General features: G+C 46.8%; 1 protein-coding gene across 2 annotated transcripts in view; it reads right to left on the bottom strand.

Moving 5' to 3' along the window:
• The window catches only part of igf2bp2a (insulin-like growth factor 2 mRNA binding protein 2a), a 142078-nt gene that overhangs the window by 44054 nt on the left and 83358 nt on the right, over positions 1 to 14666 (bottom strand). For both annotated transcript variants that reach the window (XM_073046398.1, XM_073046399.1), the window contains exons 5-9: positions 12612 to 12675; positions 9688 to 9954; positions 8568 to 8702; positions 7299 to 7421; positions 6224 to 6359 (exon numbers count right to left, since the gene is read on the bottom strand). In XM_073046398.1, coding sequence (XP_072902499.1) covers positions 6224 to 6359; positions 7299 to 7421; positions 8568 to 8702; positions 9688 to 9954; positions 12612 to 12675 — 725 coding nt within the window. The remainder of the gene's footprint in view (positions 1 to 6223; positions 6360 to 7298; positions 7422 to 8567; positions 8703 to 9687; positions 9955 to 12611; positions 12676 to 14666) is intronic.

Raw genomic sequence — 14666 nt, 5'->3', positions numbered from 1 at the left:
ATCACAGCAACCTCAAACACAAGTCCACTCGAAGTTAGCAACAGGGCATCTGTCACTGCCGAGAGCTCTTAATCTCAGAGGCACTGACTTACACGTTATGATAGACAATTAGTTAACTATTGTGTAAGATTAACCCAACCTGTACTGTAGGCTCCTCAACAGGTTTCTGCCACTTGGAGTGATCCAACAGGAGGAGGACACACCCTCACCTGGTGAGAGAGAGTCCCAATTTGAAAACCACTCTAGGAACCACTGGGAGCTGGATGGGAAGATCCTTATCAAGTGCTGATGGTTTCTAACTTGGCGGTGAAAGCAGAAGGTAAAGTGGATACATGCTAACCACTGCAAATGGACAACAAGCACTGTGGTTAATGTGCTGGTTAACCTCTGACTCAGTGCCTACATTGGTGAGCAGATCACTAACAAGCCAGAACAAAGTCGACAACTACTTACTGGACATTGCGGACTTTATCCTAATATTATTTGCTCTTGTTATATTTCTGCCAATTGTAGGTATCAGATGGATTGACTGGTGGTGTTAATGTCTCTAGTTATCGGGTATGTCAATATAAACCACACTCTTCAAAATGTTCACCTGTGCTAGGCACGCCCTCACATCCAGAACAAACGTGCACCCTCTTTCTTAAGCAAAGTTCACGATCACAGTCCAGCAATGGTGATACTGACATTATGCCTGTGATTCATTATTCTCAGGAGAGACATAAATACAGAGTGATCATGTCCTCCCACATACTGTCTGGAACTGGAACATTTACGTAAATATAATCAGCATGATTCAGGGGATCGTATCATTCCTGACCCTACAGAAACAGGATATCTTCATATCTGCATCAAATGGTCATGACAAACCTATTAAATCTTTTCATGTGTTCACTGTGAAAGCTACCTATTGTTGAATTCAGAAAGTACTATTTCAGTGAGATGCAGCTTATATGAAATTTTACTTCATGTTGCGGTAACTTTTATTGACAATATCCATCATAAAAGGTTCCTGTCAAATATTAAGTAGTCATCCGCACATTTGATGATGACAGAACTATTGTGGGCAGAATTTCAGATGGTGACGAGGAGGTGTACAGGAGAGAGGTCGATCAGCTGGTTGAGTGAGGTTGCAACAACTTCACACTCAATGTCAGTAAGACTGAAGAATTGATTGTGGATTTCAGTAAAGGTAAGATGAGGGAATGCTCACCAGTCTCACTGAGGCATCGGTAGTGGAAAGGGTGAGCAATTTCAAGTTCTTAGGTGTCAACATCTCTGAGGATCTACCCTGGGCCCAACGTATCGATGCAGTTACAAAGGAGGCATGGTGGCAGCGGCTACATTTCATTAGGAGTTTGAGGAGATTTAGCAAGTCACCAAGGACACTCCCAAATTTCTACAGATGTACCATGGAGAGCATTCTAACTGGCTGCACCATCTGGTATAGCGGGGCCACTGCACAGGACCAAAGTAAGCTGCAAACTCAGTGAGCTGTATCAAGGGCCTCCCCAGCAGCCAGAACATCTTCAAGCAGCGATACCGCAAAAAGGCAGCATCCATCATTAAGGATCCCCATCACCCAGGACGTGACCTCTTCTCACTGCTACCATCAGGGAGGAGGTACAGCAGGCTTAAGGAATGATTCAGGATCAGCTTCTTCCCCTCCGCCGTCAGATTTCTGAATGGACACTGAACCCAGGAACACCACCTCAATACTTCCCTTTTCACATTTTGCACTATTTATTTAAAATTAGCTTTTTAATATATATAGTCAGTGTAAATTTGTTTATCATTATGTACTGCAATGTACTGCTGCCATATAACAGCAAATTTCATGACATATGCTGGTGATATTGAACGGATTTTGATCCTGAGTAGTTAACACTCTTGGAATAATACATACTTTATGTCAGGAAATGGGTCTTGTATCTCTCCTCCCCATAATTGGTTGGGATCTTGTTATCTGGGTTATGACTTTCCTGCTATGAGACATACACAGACCTTATCTTTACATCCAGAGTCTAGAAGTAAACGCGACATTTCAGGAGCAGTTTGCTCTGCATCGGTTTTATTCCCACTTTATGGTGTTGCAAGGAGTCTGAGAGAGATTTAAAATCTTGCTGCAGCCTTAGAGTAACCAATGACACTGCTGAAGCCTTGGGAATGGTAACAACAGAATCATAGACACAAGAAATTCTGCAGATGTTGGAAATCCAAAGCCACACACACAATGCTAGAGGAATTCAGCAGGTCAGCATTTTGTGTGTGTTGCTAAGGTAACAAAAGAAACGGTCACCAAGCATAACATGGTTCTTCAAAACTGTATGGCGTTAGATCTTCTCTTAGCAGTTAATGGGGGGGGGGGGGGCAGTTATAGACAGGGAGTGTTGTACTTGCATACCTGACAAGTCTGAAGATGTACAGTAACTGATCACATTCGCAAGGAAACAACCTGATGTTAAAATACATCAACCTGATGGATGGCAAACTCGAGGAAATCTGCAGACGCTGGAAATCAAAGCAAATCACTGAGCTCCTCCAGCACTTTGTGTGTGTCGTTAATCTGATGGATGGCATTTCTTTGACTGGATTCATTTACGTCTCGGAAGCTGAACTCAATATTATGAGTCATAATATTCGTCCTGATTTGGCTTATCATAATTGACATCTATTTTAACTTGTACAAGGGCAATCATTATTAGAGAAGTTCAAACTCACGCAAGTGTCCCCACTTACAAAACCAATTCAACCTAGCAATGACATAAGCCTATGAATACTCTTTGATATTTCCATCTTAGGTGAATTTCTTTTGATTATTTTAACGTACTGTAGATGCCACCAGTTTTTCTGCCTCTGAATTTTCAGATGTAATGATTCTAAACATGTGATTTGTAATCAAAGGGGGTGGGGGATGTTGGATTAAACTGTATAATTATTTTCCTTATAATTTAATATTTTATGTTAGTTTGTATTTTCATACAATTACCTATATACACATAACTATTTAGTGTGTTTCCTAGTGATTACAGTTCTTCTGTATCATTCTGAAAACTTCTTGGGTATTATTTAAATAGGGGCTATCTGATTGGTTAATTCTACAATATTTGAATGGTATTCATTGCTGTTAATAAATTCATATAAGGCGGCTAAACCATGTTGCCTTGGTCTCCTTCCTGCCCCCCGCCAATCCCTTTGTTCTCCTGAGTAACAAGTTTTATGCCTCATTCTTGACTCCTGAAGATCCTTGGATCAAAAACATCAGCGTCCAACAATGAAAACATAGATGGGTGGGTTAGCAATTTTGCAGATGATACAAAGATTGATATTCTGGACAGTTTCCAGGCCTGGCAAAGGATACAGGGGGACATTAATCAGTTGTAGATATGGGCGGAGTAATGGCAGGTGGAGATCAACTCAGCCAAACGTGTAGTGTTGCACTTTGGGAGATCAAATGTGAAGGAACAGTTCACTGTTAATGGCAAAACCCCTAACAAGTTGATATGCAGAGGGGTCTTGGGGTCCAAGTGAAAGTGGCTACACAAGTCTATATGCTGGTAAAGAAAGGTGTATGCACGGCATGCTTGCACTTATTTGTTGAGGAACTGAGTTCAAGAGTTGAAAAGTTACTAATAAAACTCAAGTTAGGCTGCATCTGGAGGAATCTGCATTCAATTCTGGTTGCCCCGTTATGGGAAGGGCATGGAGGCAGAAGAGGTTTAGCAGGATGCAGCTTGGGTTACAAAGGCATCTGCTGCGAGGAGAGGTTGGACAAGCCCGGGTTGTTTTCTCTTGGTCCAGCAGAGGCAGAGTGCAGATTTGATACGAGATTGAGAAGACTACGGGATCGGGCTGGCGGTCCACCACCATCTTTCTCCCAGGGTTGATACGTCTAATAAAAGGGGCCAAGCACTTTGGGGGGGAGAGCTGAAGGTAGATGTGCTGAGCACATTTTGTTTTGGAGTGATGAGTGCCTGCAACGTTCTGCCGGGGGCGGTGCTGGAAACAAATAGGGAGGCTTTCAAGCAACTCTTAGACAGGCAAATGAGTGAGCAGGAAATGGACATCGTGTAAATGGAGGCGGCAGGTTTGCTTTGACATCCGGGTACTAATTTAATTAGTTTGGCACAACACCCTGAGCCGAATCGTCTGTTCCTGCGCTGTGCTCCTTCCACCACCGGCAGAGAGACTGCAGTGTGCACCGTGGATAAAGTGTACTGAGCCAGTCTCCCAGGCTGTTCCAAAAGCCCTCCCAGATCCATGACCCTTACCAGCAAAGGCAGCACGTACCGTAAACTGTAAGACACAGGAGCAGAATCAGGCTATTCAGCCCATCGAGTCTGCTCTGCCATTCCATCACGACTGATTTATCCCTCTCACCACCATTTTCCTGCCTTCTCCCTGTAACCTTTGATGCCCTGATTAATTAACAACCTATCAACCTCTGCATTAACTATACCCAGTGACTAAGCCACCACAGCCATCAGTGGCAATGAATTCCAGATTCACAAACCTCTGGCTAAAGAAATTCCTTCGCATTTCTGTTCTAAAGGGACGTCATTGTATTCTGAGGCTGTGCCCTCTGGTCCTGCACTCTCCCACTTTTGGAAATATCCTTCCCATGTCCACTCTATCTAGACTATTTAAAATCTGATGGGTTTCAACGAGACCTCCCCCCAACCCCCATTCTTCTAAACACCAGTGAGTACAGGCCCAGAGCCGTCAAATGCTCCTCACGCATTAACCCTTTTAATCCCGGGATAACTCTCGTTCAGTAAGACGGTGACACACTTATTCATACTGGTTTCTCTGGACCCAAACAAAGGTGTAATTGTTCATCCTTTATGTCTTTTTTATGATCGTAAGATCCCGTTTGGACTTTGGTAATGCAGGGAACTGCAAGCCTGATTCACTGGATCACTGGCAAGATCGAGAGCGAGGGAGCTGTGTGACCTCCATTGCTGTCTGGTGGTTGTCTGTTGGGAAAAGGATGCCTGAAACTGGCTGTGTGCTGATGGATTCTGTGTTGGGTTGAGGGGCTGGCCCCTCCCAACAGTGCTGCCCTCCAGTGTTCACTCAGTGAAAGACAAGCTGGACTGCGTTCATCTCTGGCCGCACTTGCGCGAGATGAGGAACGGCTGTGGGCTTGTTCTTGCGGAAACATGGCTCCAGAATAGCATCCATCCAGGACATCAATCTACAGGCCATGACACTCAGGGATTCCCACTACTTAAATATTTTTGTAACTATATTTTTCTTTATGTGCTTTATTTTTATGTAACTTTATGTAATGTCGGCTGTGTGTGACTGTTGGTACTCTGTTGCACCTTGGTCCCAGAGGAATGCTGTTTCGTTTGGCTGTATTGTTTGTGGTTGAATGACAATTAAACTTGAACCCGAACGTCCTCTGGACCTGCAGTATCGAAGATCACCCCCATATCACCACAGCTCCCTGATCACATTCTGCCTCGATGCGAGATGAATCTCACCAGAACACACATCCTTTCATCTTTTGGCAAGTTTAGAGCAGACACTGATGAGGTCTGGAAGCAAGCGGTTCTGAAAACTGATGGGGTGGGGGTCCATCCCTTCCCACTTTTGCAGGTATCTACATGAGGTGCTGCCTCAAGAGGGTAGCATCTATCATCAAAAATCGACTCACAGCTACCATCAGGCAGTAGGTAGAGAATGCTGAAGTCTAACTTCTTCAGGTTCAACAACAGCTACTTCCCTTCAACCATTCACGTCTTGAACCAACCTGCACAACTCAGTATAGCAACTTTACCGATACCAACTACTCAATGTTGTAATTGTGTTCCTGTTAAGATTTTGTGTGATACATGCTATTTGTTTTTTCTTATGAACATAGCTGCTCTGACACTCTGTGCCTGTGATGTTGTTTCACTGAGCCCATTCACACATATACTCGTGCGTACGACCACAAACCCGACTTTCACTGGCGACCCATGCAGGTCTCAGTGAGCAGATGTCACCAGGCTCCACACTACCACTGTGCAATGTGTAAACACCGAGATACAGGCTGCTGGGTGCTGAATGAACCAACCCCAGCCCATCTCTCTGAACAATCCACGTCCTCTCATCTCCACCACATTCCTGCGCCCATCTAAAAGTCTCTGTCCCTCTGTCTGCCTCACCACAATACATCCTTGGCACAAGGGAGGTGTGTCCTCAGCGCCGCCCGTGCCCTCCCCGCGGAACTCACATTCAAGGCAGCGAGGTCGTTCTCGTAGGCCTCTCTAAGCTTCTTCATGATCTCCGCCTGGGCTTTGGAACAGGCCTCAATGCTCCCCTTCACTGTGATGGTTCTCTCTGGGTTGTACAGCGTCAGGTCGTGTAACCTGCCAAACCACGGCACGCAGCGTTAGTACATAAATGTTCCCCACTACGAGACCTCCCCCGCCCCCACCCTCTCCATTTACACTTGCTCTCCACCCTGGGCTGTAAGATTGCTGCCCCGTGGCGGGGTATGTCGGCACAGTGGAAGGTGGCGGCGAGGGGGTGTGGGTGGAGTCTGGGCTGAATTCGGCAGCGTTACATAGTTGAGGAAGGCCATGCTCATGCTGCTGCCTTTTGAGCTAGGGTGGGACATTTTCGGAACGACCCTCCCCACGGGTATTCTCCCAGTGTCAATCCCTTGGAGTTCTTTCCCCAAAGCTCAACGCACCCTACCATTCCAGCGGAGGGACGGGACAGAGAGCTTAAAGGTTAAGGTGGGTTGGGCAGGATGACTGTTTGCTGGGGGCAGATTAAAGGCAGAGCCGGCCTGTTCCCACTCCCAGCAGTGTTTGTGGAGGAGGCACAGTGATGCAGGGTAACAGTGTACCTGATACCTCGGTGAGCTGCCAGATCTCCCCGTGACTGCTCGTTTGGCGACTGTCATAGTGGTTCAATATCGGCATATACGGAGACACAGGGAGATGTTTTGTTGGAAGATTACAGATTAGCTTTGTCACATGTACATTGAAACATACAGTGAAATATTTGCAGAAATTCAAATCTGCGAGTGTTGTGCCTGGGAGCCCACAGCTCACTGACCCTGATTGTCTTTGGTCTGTGGGAGGAAACCGGAGCACCTGGAGGAGACCCACGCAGTCACTGGCAGAACATACAAACACCTGACAGACTGTGGTGAAAACTGAAGCCCAGTCTCATGGCTGGCGACTTAATAGTGTTATGCCAACCGCTACGCCACTGTGACTTGTACCCCAGGTTCCGCCTTCCCCCAGCTCGGGGCAAGGTAGCCCACCACCCAGCCCCACAGCGGCGGCCTGACTCACGAGGAGATGGTGATCTTGGTGCCCGTCTCCTGCTCGATCTTCTTCAGGTTGCGACCCTCTTTGCCGATGAGCCGGCCCACAAAGCTGTCGTGAGCGAGGATCTTCAGCGGGATCTCCTCAGTGCTGCCGAGACAGGGGACAGACGTTACACACGCGGGCCGCCGTCTCCCTTGCACACTCCGCAACTTAGACAGCGCTACGGGCCTGTATCCGATCTTCTGAAGCCCAGCTCCAGTGCAGAGGGGTGTGAACCTTACTGCCTGCTTTCCCTGCCCCTGGATGTCTGCAGCGTGGCCGCATAGAGGAACTTCGTTTATATCCAGTGCCAGCTGTCCCTGCCTCAGTAATCCCTGACAAGATCGGGCGAGAAGCTTTACTCCGTGCAAAGCCATACCGTCTCTGCCTGAGTGTGTGGTCTTGCAGAGCAGGGAGGAGTCAGTAGGAAGGGAAGTTCAAATTTCAAAAGTTCAATGTAACTTTATTATTAAAGTATATATATGTCACCATATACTATTCTGAGAATCATTTTCTTGCAGGCATTTGATATAGAACATCACAGTATAGTATAGCCTTTTGGCCAACAATGTTGTACCTACTTTTTAAACCCATACTAACATCAATATAACCCTTCCTTTCAACACAATCCTTCATTTTTCTCTCATCCACGTGCCTACCTAAGAGTTTCTTAAATCTCCCTGACCCCACCACTCTGCATAAAGAACTTGCTTCTGACATCCCCCTATACTTTCCTCCAATCGCCTTATTATTTGAAGGAAAAAAGTACAATAGAATTTTACAAAGAACTACACATAAACAGACGAAGACTGACGAACGACCAATGTGCAAAGGAAGGCAAACTGCAAATATAAAATAAAACCTGACAATGTGAGAGATGAATGGAGATGACAACATTTTGTGGGCAGCTTACAGTTCAGATAGAGGGAGAGGGAGGGAGAAAGATGATTTGGGTCAGCTCTCCCTTGGTGTTGAAACATAGACGAACCGCAGCTTTGTGTTCACGGGCTGTAGCGGTCGAGCGCTGGCAGCAATTGCAGTCTGCTGAGAATAAGAATAAAAGGGGGGGGAGAGAGGAGGAGGAGGGAGAGGGAGAGGGAGAGGAAGAGAGAGAGAGAGAGAGAGGGAGAGAGAGAGAGAGAGAGAGAGAGAGAGAACACAAGAGGACGAGAGGTTCCTGCCAGGGAAGGGTGAAGGAGGATGGGATCCACAAACGGCAGAGAGTGACAGAGCGAATGGGGCCCAGGAACTCACAATTTGGTGTCCTGAGCCTCCTTGTGCATGATCTCCAGGATCATCTGGCAGGCTGCAGTGCATCCTCCGGCCGTGGAGTGGATGGTGATGGGCTTCTCAGCTGCTCCTGCATTCTCCTTCCGATGAATGTCCACCCTAGAGAGAAAAGACGGACAGAAGGAGGGGGGGAGGAGGAGACAGAGAATAAAGAATGGGCCAGTGTCAGCATCGAGGGCAGGATTGATGAGGGACACCAGAAGATCGTCACCAACAGCAACACCTTGGAAACACAGTAGAGTGGGACATCAGCGTATTCCAAGACCCTGGTCTGTGGCCTTGGCACAAAACCTCTGCCTCAGGCACTGGAGTGAGATCCCACACCAAAGGGGAACCAGGTCTCCAATGTCACACCCAAATGTGAATCCCTCACATGCTGCCCAATAGCACTCCATTGATCCAGCGGTGAGACCTTGGCAATTCCACCACCTGTAGCCCCAACAGCAACTCGATGCACCTCAGTCAGCTTATCGCCTCTCTCCCTGGTCCAGAGCAGAGCCTGGCCTCACCCAGAGGGGACCCCAACCCAACCTCACCAGCCACTGGAAAGCTTGGCCTGTTAACAACCCAGGGGTCTCAGACCTCACCCAACCTAATTGGAATCCCAAGGTAGACCAATATTCATTTAGGAACAATGGTCCCACCACCCAACAGGTGTGGGGGAGAAGGGGTGGGACCTCAGCTTCAACGACAAGGAGGACAACACTAACCCATCCCCTCTTAATAGGCAGCACGACACATTCCACCACAGGCCAATAGGAACTCAACTCACACACACTCAAGGAGAAGACAAACTTCTCCAGCCCCATCCAACCACAGAGCTCCATCCACTCCACTCAATCCCATCCAACAGGAAGCCACCCACCCCCTCTCACCCTTGCTTGGGGGGGGGGGGGGGGGGGGGTGCTAGTTTCCCATTACCATCCAGCCAGTGGAAGAGCAGGCTAGAGTCCAAATGCAAAGATATGACTCCCGTTTCTATATGGGTCCGATCCACAGTGGATGGATGTCCAATCCGGCCCCTCCCACCCCAGGTAAACATGCGGGCGACCACCCCCTCTCCTGCGCGAGAGACTCCACCTACTTGGACTGCGTCTGCTGGGTGACGCTCTTGATGGTCAGCCCCTCCTTCCCGATGATGGCCCCAACGAACTGGGTGGGGACCAGGATGCGCAGCGGAACGTCCAGCGACTTGTGGGAGGCGCCCGTGGAACCGTGGTCCCGGCTGGGGTGAGGGGCTGCCCCGCGGCGGGGCCGGTGGGTCAGGTGCTGCGTCGCCTCCTCATCCGGGATGTAGGAGATCCTCAGGACGTGGCTCTCCAACTGGTGTCCGCTCAGCTTCTCGATAGCACTGGGGACCGTGAGACCACAAGACATACAGTGCTGCGTAAAGGTCTTAGCCGCATGTTAAAGTAAACTCCGTATCGCGAAAATGCTTTCAAATAATAATGAAATAAAGTCTCTTAATATCAAAAGATTTACTATAAAGAGCAGTAAACAGTAAAAAAGAACCTGAATGAAATCAATATTTGGTGCGACTACCCTTTGCCTTTAAAACTGTATCAGTTCTCTTAGGTACACTATCGCGCAGTTTTATAAGAAAAATCAGCTGGTAGGCTGTTCCAAGGTTCTTGGAGAACTTGCCAGTTCTTCTGCAGACTTTGGCTGTCTCGCTTGCTTCTGTCTCTCCAGGTAATCCCAGACAGCCGTTATGTTGAGATCAAAGCTCCGTTGAGGCCACACCATCTGCTGCAGAACTCCTTGTTCATTTTTCTTCTTCTTCGCTGAAAACACCTTTGCCACATGTTGGGGGTCAATGTCCTTCTGCAGAATGAAGTTGGGACCCATTAAACGCCCCCCAATGGACGAGAACCTGCTTGTACTTCTCAGCATTGAGGATTCCGTTAATTCTGACCAGATCACCAAATCCATTTGCAGGAATGTAGCCCCAAACCCGCAGAGAACCTTCGCTGTGCTTCACTGCTGACTGCAGCCAGGCATCCACATGGCGCTCTCCAGCACTTGCTGCCATTGTACAGCACCCCAGTTCCTGTGTTTTTGTGTGTAGGTGAGTCTCTTGGCTTTGTCTCCACTTCAGAGGAATGGCTTTTCAGCAGCAACTATTCCGACAAGACTTCTCCAGACTTGAGAGGGATGTACTTGGGTTCCAGTGGTTTCGGACAGTTCACAGCTGACTTCCAATTTAGAAGGGACATCAGTTGTCCATATCTCTCGTTTGCTGCACTCCGTTTTTGCCGATGACCGCTGCATTTCTGATCCTCAACCTTGCCCATTTCTTTGTGCTTCTTCAGAAGAACTTGGGCAGCACATCTTGAAACTCTACCAGGAGAGACCTTGCCGATGCAGAATGACCACCTGTGTCTTGTCGCTATGCTCACTCTTACCACGGTGCAAGAATCAGTGGTTTGAAGGTTAATCTGTCACATTGGCCACACCCTCACCTCTCAGTTTGGTTGTCCTTCACCCAGTTTCATTCCTTCTACACCCATTTCTGTTTCAGTTAATCAGTTTATTTATTTCAACTCATTATCTCATTGATCACTAGCATCTGTCTGTTATCTCTGTTTAATCATGGCATTGAGATGTATACTAATCAAGTTTTTGTTTGTAAAGTGGTCCATTACTTAATGTGTTACTTTCTGTAACAAAACACAAAAACTCCCGTGTAACATTCCATTTTTTTGGAAAACATTTGGAAATCTATTTGCTTTTTCTCCCGACACTAATGCAAAGAACAAAGAAAATTCACGTCTGAAACAAAATTGATATAAGAAATCGAGGGTGCTAAGACTTTGCACTGTAACATAGGAGCAGAGTTAGGCCATTCAGCCCATTGAGCCTGTTCTGGCATTCAATCATTTACTATCCCTCCCAACCCATTCTCCAGCTTTCTCCCTGTAACCTTTAACAGCCTTACTAATCAAGAACCTATCAACCATGCTTTAAACATACCCAATATTTGGGCATATTTGGGACCCAGGACTAAATGACACCTTGTTTGCACCTCTGCCCGCTCGTGCCCTGGCACCATGCCTTCCGCATGATATCACCGTGACAACACCAGCATGGGGGCAGGCCTTTCACCGTGCAACACTGATGGGGACGGGCCTGTCTCTGTGCTGAACCATTCACCCCACATACCCACAGAGAGATCAAACCAGCATCAGTTGCCTCTTCACACAGTCCTACTGGAGACAGGTCTGTCACTGTATAAAACTGGGGAATGGAACTGCTAAGGATAGGTCTTTCGCTGTAACAGTGGGTGCAGAACTGGTGGGGATGGATCTCGGGCGCACTACTAATGGGGATGTGTCTGTCGCTGTATTACACTGGGGTACAGTACTGCTGAGGACGGGTCTGTCACTATGTAACAGTGGGGTACAGTACATGTGGGACTGGGTCTGTCACTGTATTCCTTCCTCTCTGGCCCTTTACTTTTCCCACCCACCTGGCTTCCCCTATTACCTTCTAACTAGCCAAAGGGTCTTGGATGGAAACGTTGACTGTACTTTTTTCCACAGATGCTGCCTGGCCTGTTGAGTTTCTCCAGTACTTTGTGTGCGTTGCTTGGATTTCCAGCATCTGCAGATTTTCTAGCTAGTCTTCCTTCCCCTCTCCCCACCATCATACAGCGACAGACGTTTTCCCCCTTCCTTCTCAAACCTGATGAAAGGCCTCGGCCCGAAACGTCACCTGTTCATTCATTTCCACAGATGCTGCCTGGCCTGCTGAGTTCTTCCAGTATTTTGTCTGTGTGGCACTGGGGTATAGTATGGGTGGGACGTGTCTGTCCCTGTAGGAAACTGGCAATTATCCGCCTGTATTGCTGTGGACTGAGTGCTAGTTTGAGTCGACAACATCACAGAACAACAGAAGCAACCTACCACATGTGATGACATTACTGGGCAGTTGCCTGGCACCAGTGTGAAGAATTAATTCATTGACACCAAGATTTTCAAAAGGCACGGAGCCCCCATCATCACTTACGTCTTTGCATGCTCCTTTGTTTCGTAAGTCACATTCACAACTGCTGTCTCACTGTCTGTGTTAACTGAGAAGAGAGGGAAGAATGAATCAGCACACAAACTGCGCAGCACACACCCAATCCCACATACAACGCTAACCCCATGACCTCAGTTCCCAACAGACAGGCACTGACCCACTCCCTCACATGGTCTCACACACTGGCAGGGGGTGGGGGCAAGAGAAAAATCAGCATTTGGTCATTCTCTACGGATATCAAGTGAGAATGGGATCCTGGGGATGTCCTGGTATCACTCAGAACACTTTCCCCGAAACAAGGCCAAAAGACATTGAATTATGCCATTTGGCCCCTCGAGTCTGCTCCATCGTGGCTGATTTACTATCCCTCTCAACCTCACTATAATGTTTGACACCCTTACTAATAAAGAACCTATCAGTCTCTGCTTTAAATACACCCAACGACTAGGCCTACAGAGAAGCTTGTGGCAATGAATTCCACAAATTCACCACCTTCTGACGAAAGAAATACCTCATCTCTGTTCTAAAGGGATGTTGTCTGAGCTGTACCCTCTAGACCTAGACTCCCCCAGTATAGGAAACATCCTCTCCATCTCCACTTTATCTAGGCCTTCCAATATTTGGTAGGTTTAAATGAGATTCCTCCTCCCCTTCATTCTTCTAAACCAAAGCTACTACAGGGCCAGGACCATCAAATCCTCCTCCCCACCGATTTGACCTGCAAGAATGTTACGTAGCTCTGAACGAGCCTGTACTGTTCAATTTTTCTTGGACACATTTTTCATAAATAAAGTTTATTTCTAATATAACATTTATCCCTGAAAGGGATCATTACCTATTCCAGACTCACTGGACGAGCACCCATTGTACGCAACCCACTCTCACTGGACACGTAGTGTCAGGTATTCTCACTACGCCAGTTGGACGGGTGACCACAGCCAACATGGCTGAGCTGGTAAATTTTGATTGTATTTTTTGTTTCCAAGTTTTATTTCAATAAAATGATGTTTGTGTTTTCCCTACATTTGACGTGTTGTAACTGACATTGGATTAGACTTTTAAATTGTCATCATCTTCCTGTTTAATTATTATTTCATTTAGAGCTTGTACTTGTATAGAGTACAGTCAGCCCTCCTTATCCGCGGGGGGATTGGTTCCGAGACCCCCCGTGGATACCAAAAAATCCGCGGATGCTCAAGTCCCTTATTTAATCTGTCTCAGTGCAGTGGTCTTTAGGACCCAGCAGAACCCCAGACTTTATTTAACCTGTCTCAGTGTGGTGGACATTAGGACCTGGCGGTGCAGCTCTGAATCCGCAGTGTTTCTGTTCAAGAAAATAATCACGATCACGATTGAAAATAAGGTGGAAGTAATAAAGCGATCGAAGAGGTAAAACGCCATCGGTCATTGGAAAAATGTTAGGCTACAGTCGGTCAACAATCGGAACAATTTTAATGGAGCATGTGAAAGTCCCTGCCCCAATGAAGGCTACAATTATTACTAAGCAACGCAGTGGTTTAATTATTGAAATACATATGTTTCTTAAATGTTTTATATGCATAGAAAGGTAAAATATGTACTATATACTAAGAAAAACTTTTCACTAATTGACGCTAATTAATACCGGATGCACAAGTTCCGACTTCAAATCCAACTTATAGATGGACTCAGGAACTGAACTCATTCATAACCTGGGGACTGCCTGTACTTTTAAGTCATTTCTAGATTACTTTAATACCTAATACAATGTAAATGCTATGTAAATAGTTGTTATACTGTATTGTTTAGGGAATAATGACAAGAAAAAATAGTCTGTACATGCTCAAACAACGAGTGCTGGAGAGAGAACTTCTGGGTTTTCCCGATCTGCAGTTGGTTGAATCCGCGCTTGCAGAACCCGCGGATAAGGAGAGCCGACTGTACATGTAACTGTTTAGTTTGTCCCCTAGTGGTCACAGTATGTATATGCAATTGTTTAGTATGCCCCCTAGTGGTTACAGTATGTATATGCAATTGTTTAGTATGTCCCTGGTGATTACA

This window comes from Hemitrygon akajei, chromosome 5 (genome assembly GCF_048418815.1).
Source record: "Hemitrygon akajei chromosome 5, sHemAka1.3, whole genome shotgun sequence".
NCBI lineage: Eukaryota > Metazoa > Chordata > Chondrichthyes > Myliobatiformes > Dasyatidae > Hemitrygon > Hemitrygon akajei.
The sequence above is the reverse complement of the archived record's forward strand: the minus strand, read 5'-3'. Positions and strand labels throughout refer to the sequence as shown.